General features: G+C 34.8%; 1 protein-coding gene and 1 long non-coding RNA gene across 3 annotated transcripts in view; one reads left to right on the top strand and one right to left on the bottom strand.

Annotated features, from left to right (window-relative positions):
* Positions 1 to 22,183, top strand: part of LOC139486170 (uncharacterized) — a 50,700-nt gene extending 28,517 nt beyond the window's left edge. Inside the window, exon 16 of the mRNA XM_071270955.1 lies at positions 21,906 to 22,183. Coding sequence (XP_071127056.1) covers positions 21,906 to 22,123 — 218 coding nt within the window. The 3' untranslated portion in view covers positions 22,124 to 22,183. The remainder of the gene's footprint in view (positions 1 to 21,905) is intronic.
* LOC139487095 (uncharacterized) lies at positions 7,359 to 21,455 on the bottom strand. 2 transcript variants are annotated; one of them, XR_011655744.1, is made up of 3 exons: positions 21,187 to 21,455; positions 19,989 to 20,096; positions 7,359 to 7,518 (listed from the first exon to the last, which is right to left on the bottom strand). It is a non-coding gene; the product is annotated as an uncharacterized lncRNA (long non-coding RNA). The 2 variants fall into 2 exon arrangements; XR_011655745.1 differs by having other exon boundaries at positions 21,326 to 21,455.
* Positions 22,184 to 25,528: the final 3,345 nt, after the last annotated feature.

Below are 25,528 nucleotides of genomic sequence, written 5' to 3'. Positions count from 1 at the left end.
CTATTCTGTAAACGCAATCCAAACTCCTTGTATATAAATATTGATTGATTAAATATATTATCCGTGTATTTTTGAAGATAAAAACCAACTACGACCGTGGAATTTTCAAATATATAGTTAAGATTATGTTAAATGAGAAACAATTTTAAATGACCAGACGTGGTTTTAGTTAATCATTTGGGTTGAAATCCTAATCATATGATAGTAATTATATGTGGTTGAAATGAGTTGGAATGCAATACTACTCAATGTTTACGGTTGTCATGCTTATCTAAAAGATAAAGATAATTATTTAATGTCACAGACTATATTTTTATAATTGGTGTCCGTTAATTAGAACCAAATAAAAAAGTGTACACCTGTAAACATGTTATTGAAAGAAAGTGTATAAAGATACTTATTTTTAATCACCAGATGTGCTTTATCTCTTAATCTAATTATTTGAGATGTCATGTTAAACAGGACCATAGGATATTAATTAAGTGGTTCAAATAAGTCGGAAAGCTACGGACGCCCATAGGACCTTCCACAAATATAATTTGAATTCGAAATCACGAATTTAAATCGTTATTACGAATTTTATAATTCGTTATAACAGCTTAAATTTGTGAGAACGAATTGTTGGAAATCGTTATATCAGATTTTGTAATTCGATTCGAATTATTACGAATTAAATTCGTTAACACAATTTTTTGTAATGTGTGATACCGAATTAAAATCGTTATAACGAATTGTATAAATGGTTATTACGGATTAAATTCGTGATAACGAATTTGTGGAATTTGTTATCACATTTTATTTTAATGTAATTTGTGATTCCAGATTAAAAACATTTTCACCTAAATTTGAACTACCTCACCTGGCACACAGGGTTAAGTTAGCTTTTTTCTCTTTACTGAAACCTTTTGGTCAAAGTTAAACAAACTTGACCACGAGCAATTTAGTTTTAACGATTTCTATTTTAAAAATTAGCAAAATTGATTGGACACTTAATTTGGTTGTTTGTTGGTTTTGTTTTGTTTTTGTAAATTAGCGCTGAATGGGCACAAGTTCAGAACGGTAAAAGTGACGTCACCCAATTTCAAACTTGATCATCAGACTCTGTGTTTTGTGTTAATAAACATTGTGTATTAATTCAATAACATTTGGTTGAGGCAAACTAAATGTAGAGAGCGGAAATTACTGAATAAACACTACGTCTTTGACCATTTGTAAAGGGGCATAACTCACGAACTATAAAAGTGACGCCCTTCAATTTCAAATTTTATCTGTGTGTTTTAGTAATTGGCATAGTGTATAAGTTGAATTTATAACATTTGGTTGAGGCAAACGGAAACCATTTCTGGGAACGTACCCGACAAACGGACTGGACTGACGGACAAGGGCTAGACTAAACTTCTCCCACGCCTAGCGGCGGGGGCATAAAAAATGTGTTTGATACCCATAATTCGTGACAGTAACATTTGTATTCCTTTTTCTTAATTTAAAGTCTTCTTAGACAGGCGCTTGTGTATCGCCAATTAATATATTTTACACAGAAGCAAAAGAATTAGTTTCGGCAACATGGTTAATCGAAGTGTAAAACCTAAGATTTTCATCCCTAGGTTTACATTTCGATAAACCATGTTGGCGAAACTATTTCCGTTGCATCTGTGTAAAATGTATCCAGGTACACACACTAATGATATTCACCGCTTAAAAAAACTTTGGTAGAAAATAAAAAAATAAAAATATTTCGGTCAAGAAATATGAGAATTAGACATATTTTTCCCCCGGAGAGTTTCGGTGTGTAAACTGGGTCACTGGCTAATAAACCCACCCGTTTACACGACAAAAATTTCTAGGTATAGTGTAAAATGCGTTAAAACTAAATTGATTGCGGTCAAGTTTGTTTCACTTTGTCAAAAAGGTTTTAATGAAGAAGATTTTTGTAAAAGTAATAAACAGCGATGGGTGCAGAGTGAGGAAGAAAGCTCTCTTTATTCTGTGTGCCATGTGAGCTAAAAATCTGTGATAATGAATTTTAATCTGAAATTACCAATTACAATAAAAACTGTGGTAACGAATTCCACAAACGTTATCACAAATTTAATCAGTTTAAACAAATTCTACAATTCGTTTTAACGATAAAATCGTTATAACGAATTTATCGTTATCACAAATTACAAAAAATCGTGATAAGGAATTTAATTCTTAATAACGAATTACAAGATCTGTTATCAGGTTATAACGATTTTCACCAATTCATTATCACAAATTTAATCTGTTAAAACGAATTATAAAATTCGAGATAACAATTTAAATTCGTGATTTCGAATTCAAATAATTTTATATTTTTGGGAGGTCCTAAATGGGCTTCCGTAGAAAGCAATACTACTGAATGTTTCACGATTGTCATGTTAATAAGATAAGAAATCCAAAAATTAAAAAGATAAAGACAAATATTTTATGTATTGATATCAAACATTTTAATCCAATTCTCTTTACACAGGAATAGTTCCGCCTACTGCATTGAGTGACAGTTTTTCTGATTAATATAAATAGTATATCTTGGATAATTCTTACAGTTGTTATAAACATGTATAAGCAGTTAATTATTTAAGAGGTAGAAGATTCTTTTCAGAATTATCACAGACTTATTACCTAGGGGTTGGGTAAGCGTTTATCAAAGACAAATTCTCGTCCATTTTCGAGAATATACCGTCCACTTTTAAGAGTATGACGTCACTTTAAAGGGTAGTCTGATGCAACATTAAGGTATAGCGTCCAAGTTTAAAGCCCAAATATGGCGTCGGTGTCTCGATGTCCGAATCATACGGTCCAACCTCAAATTCGCGTCCCGATTTCATGGTCGACCATGGCGTCCGCGTTAAGGCCCAAATATGGCGTCGGCGTTCACACCCAGGTCCAAATATAGCGTCAGCGTCCGACGTCCACCTTTATGGGTTCATTCTGTCCCACAAACACTACTGACAACTCTCCACAAGAGACCAAAATGGCACAGAAATTAACAACTATAGGTCACCGTACGGCCTTCAACAATGAGCACAGCCCATACCGCATAGTCACCTATAACAAGTCCCGAAATGACAATGTGAAACAATTTAAACGAAAAAACTAACGACCTAATTTATATACAAAAAATGAACGAAAAACAAATATGTAACATATAAACAAACGACAACCACTGAATTACAGTCTCCTAACTTGGGACAGGCACATACATACAGAATGTGGCGGGGTTAAACATGTTAGCGGGATCCCAAACCTCCAAAAACCTGGGACTTTGGTGTAACAGTACAACATAAGAACGAACTATAAAAATCAGTTGAAAAAGGCTTACTAATCAGATGGAAAAAAATACAAATATATAAGATCCATACAATACATACAGACCATATATCGAAACCAATATATACTAAGCATTCAGCCAATCAAACAAAATGCATCTTAGAACCAAAGATCATTTTCACACTGTATATGGGTTAGAGATCTTAAAACAGAGTTTTTTTGGACACTGTATATGGGTCAGAGATACAGTTTGTATACAGACTGTATCTAAAAATTAGACCCATAGATAAAGCATACAGAAAATGCATACAGACTGTATATAAGAGCCACAGGCAGTGCACACACTTTATCTTGCAGTAACAGGCAAAACATACAGACTTTTATTTCAACTTGGAACAACTTACAATGCATACATACTGTGTCTCTGATCCATAGACAGTGTTAACCGACTAAATCTAAGATATACCGACAATAAAAGTATCTTAGACTCATAGTCAAAGCATATAAACAATGTATAAAGACTAAGAACGACGTACAATACATAAACTTAATTTAATTTACAACAAAGAAAATGCATACAGACTGTATCTGGGAAGCACAGACAATGCATTGACTGTGTGTAATCAAAGAACCTTTGTGATTATTTAGTTCAAACACGCATGAAATTCTGTTGTGTAATTTCAGAAGATATGCAGAAGTATATTAAGGCCGAAATTCTAAGTTCAGAAGGCATAGTTCCTAATTCCTAACAAGAGTACACACGTTGAAATTTCTCGCCTTATTTATGTTGATAGACCTAAATATAAAGTTTTACTACAATTATCACATAAACTTATTAATAACATTACCAAAGAAAATGAGATCAAGGTCATATGACCAAAATGAGGAATACATTTACACCTTACAATCATTCAATACAAATCAGGTCAAGGTCAGATGACACTTGGCACAAAAACTAAACACTGAACAATGAACCTCGAAAATGAGGTCAAGGTCAAATGAGACTTGCGAGGCTGACATCATAAGATATTTCCAGACACCAAATAAAGTTGACCTATTGCATATAGTATTTGAAAAAACGAACAAAACTCAAAAGCTTCACTTTGACCATTGAACCAAGGAAATGAGGTCAAGATCAGATGACACCTGTCAGTTGGACATGTACACCTTACAATCCTTCCATACACCAAATATACAAGACATATTTCATATAATATCTGAGATATAGACTTGACCACCAAAAACTTAACCCTTTTCATTGATCCATGAAATGATGGCGAGGTCAAGTACAAACTGTCTGGTGGGCATGCTGACCAAGGTACGCAAATACTAAAAATAGTTACCCATAATATGAGAGAAATTACAAAAACTTTTAACTTTTTTTCAAGTAGTCACTGAACCATGAAAATGAGTTCAAGGACAATGGACATGTGACAGACGGAAACTTCCAAACTTAAGGCATCTGTATTTAAAGTATGGAGCATCCAGGTCGTTCGCCGTCTAAAATATAAAGCTTTTAAGAAGTGAACTAACGCTGTCGCCGCCGCATCACCATTCCTATGTCGAGCTTTCTGCGACAAAAGTCGCAGGCTCGACAAAAGCAAGAATGTGTCCATCGTACACCGTTCCCCACTTGCCCTATCATTTTCTTTGTTCAGTGGACCGTGAAATAGGGGAGAAAAACCTTCTTTGGCATTAAGCTTAGAAAAAAACATATTATTGGAAACATGTACTAAGTTTCAAGTTTATTGGACCTGACCTTCAACAAAAACTACCTTGACCCAAACATTTAACCTAAAGCGAGAAAACGGACGAAGGAGCAGACGCATAGACCGGAAAACTAATGCCCATTTACTATCGTAGGTGGGGCATAAAAAAATTAATCATGATTTTCTGCCAATATGCACATTTACATAGCATGTCCTAACTATCTAAAAAATTCATGAAACTCTGTTGTGGTCTTTAGACAGATTTTATGACAAACTTTTGTAGGAGTATATAGGAAATCAATGAATTGATAATTTCATAATTTCCTCATTATCTACAAAGATTTATAAAACTCTGTTATGTGGTTTCAGAGGAGTTGCAATAACGAGAACAGGACTGACAGACGGATGGATCAACAACATTGTACCATAAAGAACTTTGTTTGGTTTGGTATAATAAAGGGTCTGCTAAATAATGTAAGGCTGAGATAAATTAGTCATTTGGTCACACCAGTTTTTTGGCGAGGTTCGTTTTGTTCAGTCTGTGATGTTCTTTGTTGTGTTTTGCATTCTGTTGTTTGTTTTTTAATCTTTCTCTTTTTTTTTTTGCCGTGGTTTTGTCAGTTTATTATTGACTTATGTGTTTGAATAAGCCTTTAGTATCTTTCGCCTCTCTCTTCGGTCAATTTGATTATGTGGGACATACAGATTTAGACCCAAACTTGTCTCTGATTGTTTCGTGATTATTGCAGATGTAAATCATACTATAAAATTGAGTATGGAAATGGGGAATGTGTCAAGGAGACAACAACCCGACCATAGAGCAGACAACAGCCGAGGGCCACCGATAGATCTTCAATGTAGCGAGAAACTCCCGCACACGGAGGTGTCCGTCAGCTGGCCCCTAAACAAATATGTATACTAGTTCAGTGATAATGGACGTCATACTAAGCTCCGAATTATACACAAGAAACTAACATTATAAATCATACAAGACTAACAAAGGTCAGAGGCTCCTAACTTGGGACAGGCGCAAAATTGCGGCGGGATTAAACATGTTTTTTGAGATCTCAACCCTCCCCTATACCTGTAGCCAATGTAGAAAAAACAAACGCGAAACAATACGCACAGTAAATCCCAGTTTAAGAGAAGTCCGAGTCCGATGTCAGAATATGAAACAAAAGAAAATAAACAAAATGACAATAATACATAAATAACAACAGACTACTAGCAGTTATTGACATGCCAGAACCAGACCTTAATTAAACTGATTGAAAGATTATGTCTTCATCATATGAATATCAGGCACAATCCCTCCTGTTAGGGGTTTAGTATTATACCGTCATGAAATATACAACCCTCTTATTTACAATATCATTTGATCAACACCTATTTACAAGGGTCTATTTGATATGATTTTTCTCATTGTTGAAGGCTGTATGGTTGCATATAACTGCTTACATCCACTATTTGAACTTGAGTGGATACATGTAGGCGTCTCATTGGCAATCATACCACATCTCCGTATTTTTACAGTATTGTATCAGTACTGTTACCTAATAACAGGACAAAACAAGACAGCAATTTGACAAAACTAAAGACATACATACTTGATTTTACTTTTCTAAAGATATAAACAAAATTTTCATAGTTCGTATCTGAACATGTACACAGCCATGGGAATTTTAAGGGACTATATTTCAGTGTGCATATATTTAGTAGCTAATCTGGCTACTTCCTGTTTATCAGACCGGTACCTTAGAAAAGAATTGTGACAATATATCCAATCTTTTTTAAAAACCAAAGACTAACGTCACTAGGAGCAGCAGTTAGTTGTCATAGATACTCTAGATAGAAAGATAATCTGGCACTTTTATAAAAGGGACTACACATAGTTTTTGAAAGGGTATAATCGGTTTGTGCCGAAATTACTTTCTTTAGTCCAGAAACTCATTTGTGCTAAATGGTAATCTCCACCCACATTTAGGACTGGCAGTTATTTGTAGTTTTTATCAACAGCTTGCACTTTTTCTAAATTATATTTGCTTCTTTTAAGACTGACCAAAACTGTTTTTTTACCATTGTGGTTTGATTATGGTAGTGTATATCAAACAGCTGTTGGAAATATTTTGGACAACCCTCTTATTTACAATATCATTTGATCAACACCTAGTGGTCTTTGGTGGTATCTCGCATAACATTAATAAGGTCTTTTTTAAAAGGCAACTTGAAATTATTGGTCCCATATTTATGTGCTATAGCAAATGTATGGGCTGCTGATCTGCATATATGATAGCAATATATTCTTATGTTTTCAATGACCCCTTATTTCTTCACTCCACTTTATAAGATAGAAATAAATGTTATTCCATATTTTATTGGTTTTTTTCAAAGGTATCATAATTTAGACATAAAGACAAAACTAAGCACAGTGAAAAAAGTCTACTCTGTCCTGTAAAGTTTGAGATGTTTTTGTTGTTCAATCTTTGTCACTTGTATGGAAACACTAAATCTTGATAACCTACAACAGAAATATTATCACTTTTATTTCAATTCAATTGTTGCAGTTATCATGCATGTAATAGAGAAAATGATAAATTAGACCAGATCTCCACATTAATAATATCAAAACTAGAGGCTTCAATGAGCCTGTGTCACTCACATGATACTTTTATTTACAATTGATGCATAGTACAGAAATTGTCCATACCAACCGTCAGTGTTTACCATACAATACAGTACTTCTATACACTGTCTGTATACAGTATTTGTCGGATTTTGACCATACCTATCGTCGATGTTTGACATAAAATACAATACTCCTATATACCGTATATCAACAGTATTTGTCTATACCTACCGTCGGTGGTTAACATACAATACAGTCCTCCTATATACCGTCTATCAACAGTATTTGTCTATACCTACCGTCAGTGGTTAACATACGATATAGTACTCCTTTGCACCGTCCATCAACAGTATTTGTCTATACCTACCGTCGGTGGTTAACATGCAATAAAGTGTTCCTATATACCGTCTATCAACAGTATTTGTCTATACCTACCGTCGGTGGTTAACATACAATATAGTGCTCCCATAAACTGTCTATCAACAGTATTTGTCTATACCTACTGTCGGTAGTTAACATACAATATAGTGCTCCTATATACTGTCTATCAACAGTATTTGTCTATACCTACCGTTGGTAGTTAACATACAATATAGTGCTCCTATATACCATCTATCAACAGTATTTGTCTATACCAAACGTCGGTGGTTAACATACAATATAGTGCTCCTATATAACGTCTATCAACAGTATTTGGCTATACCTACTGTCGGTAGTTAACATACAATATAGTGCTCCTATATACCGTCTATCAACAGTATGTGTCTATACCTACTGTCGGTGGCTAACATGCAATACAGTACTCCTATTCACCGTATATCACCAGTATTTGTCTATACCTACCGTCGGTGGTTAACATACAATATAGTGCTCCTATATACCGTCTATCACAGGATTTGTCTATACCTACCGTCGGTAGTTAACATACAATATAGTGCTCCTATATACCGTCTACCAACAGTATTTATCTATACCTACTGTCGGTGGCTAACATGCAATACAGTACTCCTATTCACCGTATATCACCAGTATTTGTCTATACCTACCGTCGGTGGTTAACATACAATATAGTGCTCCTATATACCGTCTATCAACAGTATTTGTCTATACCTACCGTCGGTAGTTAACATACAATATAGTGCTCCTATATACCGTCTATCAACAGTATTTGTCTATACCTACTGTCGGTAGTTAACATACAATATAGTGCTCCTATATACCGTCTATCGCCAGTATTTGTCTATACCTACCGTCGGTGATTAACATACGATATAGTGCTATTACATATACCGTCTATCAAGAGTTTTAGTCTTTACCTACTGTTGGTAGTTAACCTACAATATAGTGCTCCTATATACCGTCTATCAACAGTATTTGTCTATACCTACTGTCGGTAGTTAACATACAATATAGTGCTCCTATATACCGTCTATCGCCAGTATTTGTCTATACCTACCGTCGGTGATTAACATACGATATAGTGCTATTACATATACCGTCTATCAAGAGTTTTAGTCTTTACCTACTGTTGGTAGTTAACCTACAATATAGTGCTCCTATATACCGTCTATCAACAGTATTTGTCTATACCTACTGTCGGTAGTTAACATACAATATAGTGCTCCTATATACCGTCTATCAACAGTTTTGGTCTATACCTACTGTCGGTAGTTAACATACAATATAGTGCTCCTATATACCGTCTATCAACAGTATTTGTCTATACCTACTGTCGGTAGTTAACATACAATATAGTGCTCCTATATACCGTCTTTCAACAGTATTTGTCTATACCTACCGTCGGTAGTTAACATACAATATAGTGCTCCTATATACCGTCTATCAACAGTATTTGTCTATACCTACCGTCGGTAGTTAACATACAATATAGTGCTCCTATATACCGTCTATCAACAGTATTTGTCTATACCTACCGTCGGTAGTTAACATACAATATAGTGCTCCTATATACCGTCTATCAACAGTATTTGTCTATACCTACCGTCGGTGGTTAACATACAATATAGTGCTCCTATATACCGTGTATCAACAGTATGTGTATACCTACTGTCGGTAGTTAACATACAATATTGTGCTCCTATATACTGTCTATCAACAGTATTTGTCTATACCTACCGTCGGTAGTTAACATACAATTTAGTGCTCCTATATACTGTCTATCAACAGTATTTGTCTATACCTACTGTCGGTAGTTAACATACAATATAGTGCTCCTATATACCGTCTATCAACAGTATTTGTCTATACCTACCGTCGGTAGTTAACATACAATATAGTGGTCCTATATACCGTCTATCAACAGTATTTGTCTATACCTACCGTCGGTGGTTAACATACAATATAGTGCTCCTATATACCGTGTATTAACAGTATGTGTCTATACCTACTGTCGGTAGATAACATACAATATAGTGCTCCTATATACTGTCTATCAACAGTATTCGTCTATACCTACCGTCGGTAGTTAACATACAATTTAGTGCTCCTATATACAGTCTATCAACAGTATTTGTCTATACCTACTGTCGGTAGTTAACATACAATATAGTGCTCCTATATACCGTCTATCAACAGTATTTGTCTATACCTACCGTCGGTAGTTAACATACAATATAGTGCTCCTATATACCGTCTATCAACAGTATTTGTCTATACCTGCCGTCGGTAGTTAACATACAATATAGTGTTCCTATATATTGTCTATCAACAGTATTTGTCTATACCTACCGTCGGTAGTTAATATACAATATAGTGCTCCTTTATACCGTCTATCAACAGTATTTGTCTATACCTACCGTCGGTGGTTAACATACAATATAGTGCTCCTATATACCGTCTATCAACAGAATTTGTCTATACCTACCGTCGGTGGTTAACATACATTATAGTGCTCCCATAAACCGTCTATCAACAGTATTTGTCTATACCTACTGTCGGTAGTTAACATACAATATAGTGCTCCTATATACCATCTATCAACAGTATATGTCTATACCTACCGTCGGTGGTTAACATACAATATAGTGCTCCAATATACCGTCTATCAACAGTATTTGTCTATACCTACCGTCGGTAGTTAACATACAATATAGTGCTCCTATATACCGTGTATCAACAGTATGTGTCTATACCTACTGTCGGTAGTTAACATATAATATAGTGCTCCTATATACTGTCTATCAACAGTATTTGTCTATACCTACCGTTGGTAGCTAACATACAATTTAGTGCTCCTATATACTATCTATCAACAGTATTTGTCTATATCTACCGTCAGTGGTTAACATACAATATAGTGCTCCTATATACCGTCTATCAACAGTATTTGTCTATACCTACCGTCGGTAGTTAACATACAATATAGTGCTCCTATATACCGTCTATCAACAGTATTTGTCTATACCTACTGTCGGTAGTTAACATACAATATAGTGCTCCTATATACCGTCTATCGCCAGTATTTGTCTATACCTACCGTCGGTGATTAACATACGATATAGTGCTATTACATATACCGTCTTTCAAGAGTTTTAGTCTTTACCTACTGTTGGTAGTTAACCTACAATATAGTGCTCCTATATACCGTCTATCAACAGTATTTGTCTATACCTACTGTCGGTAGTTAACATACAATATAGTGCTCCTATATACCGTCTATCGCCAGTATTTGTCTATACCTACCGTCGGTGATTAACATACGATATAGTGCTATTACATATACCGTCTATCAAGAGTTTTAGTCTTTACCTACTGTTGGTAGTTAACCTACAATATAGTGCTCCTATATACCGTCTATCAACAGTATTTGTCTATACCTACCGTCGGTAGGTAACATACAATATAGTGCTCCTATATACCGTCTATCAACAGTATTTGTCTATACCTACCGTCGGTAGTTAACATACAATATAGTGCTCCTATATACCGTCTATCAACAGTATTTATTATACCTACCGTCGGTGGTTAACATACAATATAGTGCTCCTATATACCGTCTATCAACAGAAGTTGTCTATACCTACCGTCGGTGGTTAACATACAATATAGTGCTTTTATATACCGTCTATCAACAGTATTTGTCTATACCTACCGTCGGTGGTTAACATACAATATAGTGCTCCTATATACCGTCTATCAACAGAATTTGTCTATACTTACCGTCGGTGGTTAACATACAATATAGTGCTCCCATAAACCGTCTATCAACAGTATTTGTCTATACCTACTGTCGGTAGTTAACATACAATATAGTGCTCCTATATACCATCTTTCAACAGTATATGTCTATACCTACCGTCGGTGGTTAACATACAATATAGTGCTCCAATATACCGTCTATCGACAGTATTTGTCTATACCTACCGTCGGTGGTTAACATACAATATAGTGCTCCTATATACCGTCTATCAAGAGTTTTAGTCTATACCTACTGTCGGTAGTTAACATACAATATAGTGCTCCTATATACCGTCTATCAACAGTATTTGTCTATACCTACTGTCGGTAGTTAACATACAATATAGTGCTCCTATATACCGTCTATCAACAGTATTTGTCTATACCTACTGTCGGTAGTTAACATACAATATTGTGCTCCTATATACCGTCTATCAACAGTATTTGTCTATACCTACCGTCCGTAGTTAACATACAATATAGTGCTCCTATATACCGTATATCAACAGTATGTGTCTATACCTACCGTCGGTAGTTAACATAGAATATAGTGCTCCTATATACCGTCTATCAACAGTATTTGTCTATACCTACCGTCGGTAGTTAACATACAATATAGTGCTCCTATATACCGTCTATCAACAGTTTTAGTCTATACCTACTGTCGGTAGTTAACATACAATATAGTGCTCCTATATACCGTCTATCAACAGTATTTGTCTATACCTACCGTCCGTAGTTAACATACAATATAGTGCTCCTATATACCGTATATCAACAGTATGTGTCTATACCTACCGTCGGTAGTTAACATACAATATAGTGCTCCTATATACCGTCTATCAACAGTATTTGTCTATACCTACCGTCGGTAGTTAACATACAATATAGTGCTCCTATATACCGTCTATCAACAGTTTTAGTCTATACCTACTGTCGGTAGTTAACATACAATATAGTGCTCCTATATACCGTCTATCAACAGTATTTGTCTATACCTACTGTCGGTAGTTAACATACAATATAGTGCTCCTATATACCGTCTTTCAACAGTATTTGTCTATACCTACCGTCGGTAGTTAACATACAATATAGTGCTCCTATATACCGTCTATCAACAGTATTTGTCTATACCTACCGTCGGTAGTTAACATACAATATAGTGCTCCTATATACCGTCTATCAACAGTATTTGTCTATACCTACCGTCGGTAGTTAACATACAATATAGTGCTCCTATATACCGTCTATCAACAGTATTTGTCTATACCTACCGTCGGTGGTTAACATACAATATAGTGCTCCTATATACCGTGTATCAACAGTATGTGTATACCTACCGTCGGTGGTTAACATACAATATTGTGCTCCTATATACTGTCTATCAACAGTATTTGTCTATACCTACCGTCGGTAGTTAACATACAATTTAGTGCTCCTATATACCGTCTATCAACAGTATTTGTCTATACCTACTGTCGGTAGATAACATACAATATAGTGCTCCTATATACTGTCTATCAACAGTATTTGTCTATACCTACCGTCGGTAGTTAACATACAATTGTGCTCCTATATATAGTCTATCAACAGTATTTGTCTATACCTACTGTCGGTAGTTAACATACAATATAGTGCTCCTATATACCGTCTATCAACAGTATTTGTCTATACCTGCCGTCGGTAGTTAACATACAATATAGTGTTCCTATATATTGTCTATCAACAGTATTTGTCTATACCTACCGTCGGTAGTTAATATACAATATAGTGCTCCTTTATACCGTCTATCAACAGTATTTGTCTATACCTACCGTCGGTGGTTAACATACAATATAGTGCTCCTATATACCGTCTATCAACAGAATTTGTCTATACCTACCGTCGGTGGTTAACATACAATATAGTGCTCCCATAAACCGTCTATCAACAGTATTTGTCTATACCTACTGTACGTAGTTAACATACAATATAGTGCTCCTATATACCATCTATCAACAGTATATGTCTATACCTACCGTCGGTGGTTAACATACAATATAGTGCTCCAATATACCGTCTATCAACAGTATTTGTCTATACCTACCGTCGGTAGTTAACATACAATATAGTGCTCCTATATACCGTGTATCAACAGTATGTGTCTATACCTACTGTCGGTAGTTAACATATAATATAGTGCTCCTATATACTGTCTATCAACAGTATTTGTCTATACCTACCGTTGGTAGCCTACATACAATTTAGTGCTCCTATATACTATCTATCAACAGTATTTGTCTATATCTACCGTCGATGGTTAACATACAATATAGTGCTCCCATAAACCGTCTATCAACAGTATTTGTCTTTACCTAATGTCGGTAGTTAAAATACAATATAGTGCTCCTATATACCGTTTATCAACAGTATTTGTCTATACCTACCGTCGCTGGTTAACATACAATATAGTGCTCTTTGATACCGTCTATCAACAGTATTTGTCTATACCTACCGTCGGTAGTGGCTCCTATATACCGTCTATCACCAGTATTTGTATATACCTACCGTCAGTGGTTAACATAAGATATAGTGCTCCTATATACCGTCTATCAACAGTATTTGGCTATACCTACCGTCAGTGGTTAACATACAATATAGTGCTCCTATATACCGTCTATCACCAGTATTTGTCTATACCTACCGTCGGTGGTTAACATACAATATACATGTAGTGCTCCCATATACCGTCTATCAACAGTATTTGTCTATACCTACTGTCGGTAGTTAACATACAATATAGTGCTCCTATATACCATCTATCAACAGTATATGTCTATACCTACCGTCGGTGGTTAACATACAATATAATGCTTCTATATACCGTCTATCAACAGTATTTGTCTATACCTACCGTCGGTGGTTAACATACAATATAATGCTCCTATATACCGTCTATCAACAGTATTTGTCTATACCTACCGTCGGTGGTTAACATACAATATAGTGCTCCCATATACCATCTATCAACAGTATTTGTCTATACCTAGTGTCGGTAGTTAACATACAATATAGTGCTCCTATATACCGTCTATCAACAGTATTTGTCTATACCTACCGTCGGTAGTTAACATACAATATAGTGCTCCTATATACCGTCTATCAACAGTATTAGTCTATACCTACCGTCGGTGGTTAACATACAATTTAGTGCTCCTATATACCGTCTATCACCAGTATTTGTCTATACCTACCGTCGGTGGTTAACATGGAATATAGTGCTCCTATATACCGTCTATCAACAGTATTTGTTTATACCTACTGGCGGAGGTTAACATAGAATATAGTGCTCCTATATACCAAGAGGGATAATGGATCTGCATCTAGAATTTATCATGCTGCCCTTTTTTTGGATTTTTAAAATTCTTGTTATCCCTCAATTTTTACATTCATCCCAAATAATACAACAGTAGTCAATTAGGGGCAGACCACCCATTGTATTATGTTTTCTTGCAGTTATATAAAAAAAATGTATTTAAGAAAGATGGTATATGTAGATTATTGCGTTGCGTTGTGTATTTGATCGTAAGTTAACTAAGTCTAAGGCGATAAAGATATAACTACGTCTGCCATTATACGTTTCTATTCAATACAACATAAAGTATAACAATTACGCGACGTCACAAAGATAGCGGCCGTACCGCAAAAAGGTACGTTAATATTAGCGCAATTCTTAACATTCTGGGGCCGCAGAAAATGATATTTAACTTAAATTTGAAATACAATATGAAAAATTCGTAAATTGTGACATAAAAAGAAATAAAATCATATTTAAAGTCTCTCAATAGTATTTTAACTGTTCACGTCTGAATAATTTAACACTTTTACAAGTCTATATAATAACTGGAGTTAATTGAACAGTCTATACATCCACTAATTTCTCCAGGGCAGAAAAGTTCTCCAGGGCAGAAAAGTTCTCCAGGGCAGAAAAGTTCATTCACTGTCATCATGTGTACTGCGTATTTCCAACGGATAGAGCTTCACAATCGGACGGTTGGTGATTCCTGTGTCGGTCTTGATAACAGCTGATCGAATGAGTCCATCCTTTCCACGAACTAAATCTTGTACAACTGCTAATTTCCACATTATACGATTTGTGTCATTGTGTACTTGTACAATGTCACCTATTTGTATTGTTTGTTCGTTTCTTCCAGATGTACGGTGAAATTCACGGAGTGACGTCAGATATTCGTGTTTCCATCTTGAGCGAAAATGGTTGATTAGTTCATTATTTCTCTGTAAATTTTTATTGAGTTTCACGTGCAAATCTTCGGAAGTAGCACTGTCAATATTCTGTTCCGATTGGTTGTCAAGTCGACGACCATATAAAAGGTGCGCTGGCGTCAGCGGTTCGAGATCTTTAATATCAGTAGAAATGTGAGTTATCGGACGATTGTTTAGAGTTCCCTCGATTTCGATTACAATTGTATTCAACATTTCCGTAGTGACACATGACTTTCCTAGTATTGCTTTAATTGACTTTTTCGTGAGTCCAATTAGGCGTTCCCAAAAGCCTCCAAACCACGGTGCTCGGTTGGGTATGAATTTCCACTCCGTTCCTTGATCGGCAAGTTTTTCTTGTATTCGGTTGTCTTTGCTTGATCTTGTAATCTTTTCGGTGGCTGCCTTGAAGGTTGTTGCATTATCGGACAACATAATCCTTGGTGTAGATCTCCTAGCGACAAATCTTTTAAAAGCAAGCATGAAAGACTCCTCGGTTAAATCTGTGACTATCTCCAAGTGTAAAGCTCGTGTAGCGGCGCAAGTGAATAAACAAATATATGTTTTGCTTAATTCGTTGTGTTTTCCTTTTGTATACAAAGCTCCTGTGAAATCAACGCCGGTTACTGAAAAAGGATAATCGTAGTTGACTCGATCTTTAGGTAGCGGTGGCGGATCGGGTGCGCTGTAAGGCATTCCTGATATTTTAATGCATTGGACGCATTTACGAATTTGTGATTTTACGCACTGCCTTATTCTCGGTATCCAATATTTCTGTTGAATATATGCGATTGTACTGTTAAGTCCGGCATGTAAAGTCTTTGTGTGTGCATCCATTACGATTAAGGACGTAAGACTGTGGTGTGTTGGCAATAACAACGGATATTTAGTACTCTCCTTCACAGGTGCGTTTTGTATTCTCCCGGTACAACGTAGTAATCCATTTTTGTCTGTATATAGTTTAAGTTGTCGAACAAGTGGCACTTTTTTCTGTGAAGATGAATTCAAGCTTTCAATTTCATCCTTAAAAGTTTCCTGTTGTACTGTTACTATTAGAACTTTTAATGCTTTACATCGCTCCTCAACACTGATAAATCCGATTGACCGTTTATCTTTTAAATTCCGTAAATTCTGTATAAAACGCAAGACGTATGTTGTTACTCTAATTGCTTTTTCTAAAGAGCTGTATCGTTGTATATCTATACATGAAATTGTCTGTGTTAAAGCATTTGTACTTTTATCGTCTGTTTTTTCATCGCTAACAGTTATCATCGTGCTGCATTCTTCAATTTTCCTCGTCCATGTCGGCCAATTCTCACGATTTAAAATCCATTGTGGACCGTTCATCCATAAGCTGTTGTTATAAAGTTGTTTAGCGTAAATTCCGCGAGTTAGGTAATCAGCTGGATTGTCATCTGTTGGACAATAATTCCATTCAGCATTCTCTGTTAATTTTCTTATTTCTTTAAGTCGATTTGCTACGAACGGTTTTAAGTTTTTTGACGATTTAATCCAACTCAAAACAATTTGACTATCGCTCCACATATACACATGTTCTGTTGTTATGACTTTAAGGAGATGCGTTGCTAATCTGGCGCCGATAAGCGCGCCCATAAGTTCTAAACGTGGTAATGAAATCGGTTTTACGGGTACTACTCTGTTTTTAGCCATGACGATGACCGATGAATTTGCTGTAACTAAGTAAGCACAAGCTCCGTATGCTAACTGACTGGCGTCTGTGAAAATATGTAGCGACGTTTTCTCGTTAATTACTCCTTCCGTTAACATTCGTGGAAATACTATTTTGGTAGCCTCCTCGATATCTAAAGCTATTACCTGCCATACGTCTGTGTATAATCTGCGTATCCGGACTCTTGAATAGAAATCTCTTTACCTATCGCGATTCTAAGCGATTGAATATTCCAACTGTCGCTCCCGTTTTCTCGTGTTATATTTTTTCGTACTTCATGCGGTAGCTTCCCGAGAATCACTGGTATCAATAGCGATCCGTACATGTCCTGACATTGTCCGAGAGACTCTAGACCCCGTATGTAAGCTTCTGATTTGTCATGAAATGTTCTCAAACTTTCTAGTGTATCATGTGGTGCGGGTATATCAAGTAGTGCTCTCATATATGCATTAATGATTTTATGTGGTTGTCCATAGCGGTTTCTCAATAATTCAATTGCTTTGTGATAGTTTGGATTTGTCATGGTCAATCCTGAAATTACGTTTGCAGCTTCAAATTGAAGCAATGAGTTCAAGTACGAAAATTTCTGAATGTCAGTTAATGTGTGATTGTGATGAATCGTGGTTTCGTATGAATCCCAGAAATATTGCCATTGTAAAATGTCTCCATTAAAATTGGGAAGAGATAGCTTTGGTAGGCGATGGTTATTACTTGAGGTCGAACTTGACTGAGATAACTGCTGACTTGTGTGAGTAAATGGGTTTGTGTACGGAACAAACTCTGGTGCGCTTGAATCTAGTATCGAAGATGCTGCTTTTGGTACGGGTTTTAAGAACTTTTTAAATTTTCGAATTTTACCCTCTAAATCTAAATAATACTCATCTGTTTCAAGAATTTCATTTGTTATATCTTCTGATTCGACTGCATTTAATATCTGTTCGTCTATTGAGGCTAACGTCTTCTTTTTCTTCTCAATTGCTTCGAGCAATGTTGATACTTCCTCCGTGTCTATTTCTGAATCTCCGATGGCTTCCTCCAGTTTTTTAAAAACTTTTGTTACTGCTGCTTTGTTCCCCGCTCTCAAGGATTTTAGTCGGCTGATGTCCATTCTCTCCGTTTGAAGTCACGGCACCAATGTAGATTATTGCGTTGCGTTGTGTATTTGATCGTAAGTTAACTAAGTCTAAGGCGATAAAGATATAACTACGTCTGCCATTATACGTTTCTATTCAATACAACATAAAGTATAACAATTACGCGACGTCACAAAGATAGCGGCCGTACCGCAAAAAGGTACGTTAATATTAGCGCAATTCTTAACAGTATATTCTGGATGATATATATTAGCACAACCTTGGTCAATTTGATTTCTCCAGTTACTTAGTGGGCTGCCAATTTTGAAACTAATATTTTTTCACATGAAGAATTTTGTAATACTTTAATTTATTATCAAGTTTGGTTGAAAAGTCTGAATAGTTTCTGCTTTGTTCCAGTAATCAAACATTTTGTTTCATTTGCATCTATGAACATGTTATTCATTTTACACCACTCTTCAACCCTGTATAAATCTTCTTGAACATCATCATTTATATTTTCTAGATGTTTCCCCCTGGTTTATGAATAGTGGTGTCATCAGCATATACAACGATATGGGTCTGTTTCACAATTTTTAATGCATAAGGGAAGGTCATTTATAAATAGCACAAACAATAGAGGACAAGGTATAGAACATTGGGGAACACCAAATTTTACATGTTGTTGTTCAGAGTTAACATTACAAATGTATACCTTTTGTTATTCAGGTACGACTTAAAAAAACTAACAGTAGTCTCACTAAATCCATACATGTCGAGCTTTAAACAAAGAAAGTCATATTCTACCAAATCAAAAGCTTTTTTTTAAATCTTAATAAAATTGCTAGGTTTAAATTACCATCTTTCATTTCTTGCAACCATGTGTCAATGATATTAAATAAATGTCAAGCTCAATCCAGTATATATTCCAAGTTATGGACAAATGATAATGCTATTAAAAATACCAAATCATAACCAGTGCTTTTCTCTTCTTCTATTTACAGTATATGACTAGGTAATAATGATTACTTTTTTCAACTATTTTCATACTTTTTTGTTTCCTCTGCTTTTGTATCAAGGGCATAATTGTTTATGGCAAACTAAGCATCTGCATAATCAAACTATTCCTAACTATACTCTACCTCAAATTCTGGAAACTGCAAAATTTTTGTCATAGCAGTCTTATGGTAGCTGAACTATTTCTATTTTTTGTAAATCAGGATTAATAAGTCTTTTGTCACATTCTGGGGCTATAGAAAAAAAACATTACAGAATTATCAAAATTATGTGTGTATAATGTTTGTGTACAGTCATTCAACTAAAAAAGGACAAAAATTATTGTTTTGTGTATAAATAAATAATTGTGATTTTAATGTCTTAATATTATAAAAAAAACTTCAAAAGATTAAATTTAAATTATAATCTAAACATGAAAGAGCACATATAAATCAACCTTTTACTCAGATTTATATCTAAAACCAGTTATAACTAGCTATAATATCTTTGACTTCACAAATATCATCATCTAATTTTACAAATCAGTATTTATTTGGTGGCACTTCCTGCACACTAAGTATGTTATGCCTTAGGTTTAATTTTGATGCAATCACATTTCAGAAGGTACATGTCTTGAACTGTTTTAATGAATAAATTACAGTTTTAAACTCAGTTTAGGCTGACCTGAGGTCAATAGTCTTAAACAATGTCATCAAACTATCAGTTTTACTGTAATATATTGATATTGTGACATTTATGGGAAAGAGCATATGAGTTAGTCATATTGGTCAATACAATGGAAAGTTTATAGCTGAGACTACTATAACACTACATTTATGTGTTATACTAGTAGTCTCAGTTTATAACTATGGTAATGTCAATTATATACATGACATAATAATTAAATCATTTAAAAAACTATTCCAAAGATTTCTCTCAAATCATGTTTACATTTTTTTAGAGAAGAGTCTGTCTGAAATATATTCAGGGGTAGCCCAAATAATTATGACTTCTTAAAAAGCTATATTATGGGGGAAAAGGGGGGGGGCGTCAAAGCAAAAAAAAAAAACAACCAACAAAACAAAATAAAATAATAGCCTGTCAAGACGTCCTTATATCATAAAAATTTGGTCTAATTTTGGGATAATACATTTATCTTTGATGTCGGGGAGGGGATAAGTTTTGACGATTAATTATTCTTGAAACTAACAATAATTATTTCTTATTGTTACTTTGTTAAGCGAGCGAGATATGTGGTTCTCGAGTTATTTAAAAAAAAAAGGGGGGGGTTGTTACTATATCAAATTTACCCAGTTTGGAGACAATAAATATTTAAAATCTAACCATAAACTCCAATGTTCCTGCTTTTTTTAGCAAACAAACACGATAGCATTCTCGTCTCTGTTGTAATCAATAGTTAACTCATTTCTTCTTCCAGGTTATTTCTTAATCAATTATGATTATCAGCTGTCTATCTATTTACCATGTTTATGTTAAACTGGTCCGTAATTCCATCGTAGTGTATCGATAACTGAACACAACAAGGATCCAGTTTATTAAACGTATATAATATACAAGGTTCCTGAGTCAGTAACCGTAACTATCACCGTGCTTTGTGCGCATGCACAAGAAACACCAACAACAAGGATAAAACAGAGTATACAGTTCCGTAATTTCGTATATTTTTCTTATCTTCATACTAAAGAGCTCCAAAAGTAGGCATGCTTAGGTGCACTGGGCGGGTCTAAAAACCGACTCTCGGTGGTTAACGTCTCTCGATGGTTAACTTTAAGTGCCTACCCTCGTTATATGGCAACCGTCGTATTACTTTCAGTAATCTTACGTGAAATCACCTACTAGCTCTGTCCAAATAATATGTTTCGTTGTTTTATTAACTATTATTTTGTGTTTTTTATTTTATGTGTGTGGTTTTGGGGGGTTTTTTTGTTATTTTTTTGGGGGGATGACACAACACAGATTTGCTAAGCATCTTTTGCAAATGAGGAAAAGATTTTATTATTTCAAAATACTAGCTTGTACTTAATATAGTTTTATATTTGCAGGTGATTCAATGACCTATCACAACGGCCTTATGTTTAGTACAAAGGATTCTGACCATGACGTCGATGCAGGACGCAACTGTGCAGCACGATATAAAGGTGGATGGTGGTACAAAAACTGTTACTATGCCAACCTGAATAGGGAGGACAACAACTTAATCAATTGGAGAACATATTCAAATTACATACGGAAAACTACAATGATGATAAGAAGAAAATAGTAAAATCCTGTTCAAATGTACAAGGAATTCATCGTTTGATATATGAAAAAATATGATTTATTTAACAGTTTTTCATAAATTAATGGATTAAAACAGATACACGTTAACATGTATAATGAAATATCGTCAATATAGGATTTTTTTTAAATAGGCGAGCGTCTTTTTGCAATAAAGTCTACACAAAAATTGCATTATTAAATCTAAGACTATAAAATGTCTTCCGTCAACATTATATTTAAACGACTTTCAAGTAAAAATTAAAAAAGGCCATTTACTAACGAGGTAAAGTTATTCCCGACTTTGGACAGGTACATGAAGACATTAAACTCCATTTATATCGGCATAATACTCAGCTAACACATCATTAGTAAAAGCATTCTATCAAATTAACAAAACGAAATAATGCTCGCTTTTTTCCGACGAAAAGATTACAATACTAACATAAAACTAGTGACTCACTGCCTCATATCACTTGACAACAATAATTTGTCTTAAATAAACCCGCATTTTATTTGTAATACACCGCGGATGGACGGACAGACAGACAGACACACAGAACATGAATAAATGGTACCATGACAAAGTGTACCCCTGCACTTCCAAATGAATTTTTATGCCCCACCTATGATATTAGCGGGGCATTATGTTTTCTAGTATGTGCGTCCGTTCGTTCGTCCGTCCGTCCGTCTGTCCCGCTTCAGGTTGGAGTTTTTTGGTCAAGGTAGTTTAACTTTTTGATGAAGTTGAAGTCCAATAAACTTGAAATTTAGTACACATGTTCCCTATGATATGATCTTTCTTATTTTAATGCTAAATTAGATTTTTGACCCAATTTCACGGTCTGTTGAGTGCTGAACATAGAAAATGATAGTGCGAGTTTCAGGTTAAAGTTTTTGGTCAAGGTAGATTTTGAAGAATTTGAAGTCCAATGAACTTGAAACTTAATACACATGTTTCCTATGATATAATCTTTCTAATTTTAATGCCAAAATAATTTTTTTACCCAACTTTCACGGTCCACTGAACATAGAAAATGATAGTGCGAGTGGGGCATCTGTGTACTTTGGGCACATTCTTGTTATTTGATAATTCAGGCTAACATTAATTTTAATCACCTTTAAAGAATTGTTTCGTAATGGTGCCAACAACATCCAGCACAAATGAAGAATGGTTTTGACATGAAATTGTGTACTGAATTTCTGAACATTGGACCTACATCAAATATTCAAGTTGATGATAAAGAAATGTTAAGTACGACTACTAAGCTTTTAGGTTGTCTTTGTTGACAATTATTTATAAGCTTTATTCTGTTTGATGAAAGTATTATGAATAAAAGAACCAGTCTTAAGAAAAACTAATCTTTTTGATACCTCCTTCGTTATCTGAACTACTTTCGTCATACAACGACAACATTGTTGACTCTCTTGCCAATTGACACAAAACACAAAATGATTGCCGTTGATATATAAAAAAAATTCAATAAAGATATCGTTCTAGTATAGGATCTGAAGTTTCTGACGAAGCTTGACAAAGTTCGTGAAAGCTTTAAATCTCACAAATAAGGCAAAATACTTTATAAAGAAAATTGCATAAAAAAATATTCCCTTGAAACAAAGTGTGCCCGTCCCGTGTAGAATCCTATTATTCACCGTGGGCGAATAATTCTGTTATTTTTCGCCAATTGTTTTTCAATATAATGATATAGTAACGGTCCTTTGAATTCTAAGACATCCAAAAATGGCATCCCTATTAACTCTATTAGCAGGGTTTCCACTTTTGAATATCCTCTTTTCAGAGGGCGTTATTATGAACATGTATTAACCACTAATTGCGTTTCGTTTTTTTCTGTACCGTTTCATCGACACAATTCCAACATCCCTGATTTACATACAGTTGTATCTGAATCTATTACATTCACTCGATATATTAATGATTGAATCGAGTTGTTTCTTTCTTAAATCTATTACATAAAATGTCTAGAACAAAATTTGCACTGATACGTGTATGATATGAAAACGGAACTGAATACAAAGGTTCAAACTTTTTAAATCAAAGTTAATTCCGAGATGATTTGGCTATACTCTGTATGTTCCTTTTGGTCATATAGCTCCGAACGTTTCTGCACCTTTATTAGCTTACCTTGCCCAAAGGGTCAAGTGAGCTTTTCTCATCACTTTGCGTTCGTCGTCCGTCGTCCGTCGTCGTCGTCGTCCGTCGTTAGCTTTTACAAAAATCTTCTCCTCTAACACTACTGGTTTAAATTTAACCATACTTGGCCATAATTATCATTGGGGTATCTAGTTTAAAAAATGTGTGCGGTGACCCTGCCAACCAACCAAGATGGCCGCCATGGCTAAAAATAGAACATAGGGGTAAAATGTAGATTTTGGCTTATAACTCTGAAACCAAAGCATTAAGAGTAATTCAAACATGGGGGTAAATTTTTTTTTTTTTTTTTTTTGCAAGTCAAGATTTATCTGCCCTGACATTTTCAGATGAATCCGACAACTGGTTGTTGGGTTGTTGTCAATGAATTGGAAATTTTAAAGGAAATTTTGCTGTTTTTTGGTTTTTATCTTAAATATTATTATAGATAGAGATAAACTGTAAACAGCAATAATGTTCAGCAAAGTAAGATCCACAAATAAGTCAACATACCAAAAAGGTCAGTTGACCCCTTAAGGAGTTATTGCCCTTTATAGTAAATTTTTAATAATTTTGTAAATTTTGTAAATTTTTGTAAATTTTAACAAAATATTTTCCTCTGTATCTAATGGGTCAAGTTCATTATAAATTGAGATAATTTTGTTATGAATCCATCTGTGTCCTTTGTTTAATATGCACATAGACCAAGGTGAGCGACACAGGCTCTTAAGGATGTCTACTTGTCATGTTTTGGAATTTTTGTAAGATTTTCGGAATCCTCTGGTGTTATCCATTTGAATGCCTTAACAAATTTTCCCCATGAACCCCCATTTTTCTTTTTATAAATCTTTTATATGTATAATTATAAGCCATTTGTAAAAGTCTTATAAAATTTTATTCATTTTTTAATAGTATTTGAGAACCTTAACTAGTCAATGATAAAGCTATGAAAAATCAAGAGAGAACATTTTCCCGCCAAACTTCCAATGGCTAATATCTCGAAAACAAGCACATTGACCCCAATATTTTTTTTGCTTTTTTGATTCCTCAATTTATATCCTATCAATACATACTAGTTTTATGAAAAGTTATTTATTTTGAAACTGAGCAGCGAACATCCTTAAGAGCCTCTAGTAATCAAACGATTGGGTTTGAGTATTCCTGATAAAGATAAACCCAGAGAAGAACCAAATGACTCACGCAATTTATAGAGTGTTATTAACAATAGTTTCATGATAATAGTTGGCGTAGTGTCTATAA

This window comes from Mytilus edulis, chromosome 8 (genome assembly GCF_963676685.1).
Source record: "Mytilus edulis chromosome 8, xbMytEdul2.2, whole genome shotgun sequence".
Classification (NCBI taxonomy): Eukaryota; Metazoa; Mollusca; class Bivalvia; order Mytilida; family Mytilidae; genus Mytilus; species Mytilus edulis.
Note: the sequence above shows the minus strand (reverse complement) of the source record. Positions and strands in the feature narration are given on the sequence as shown.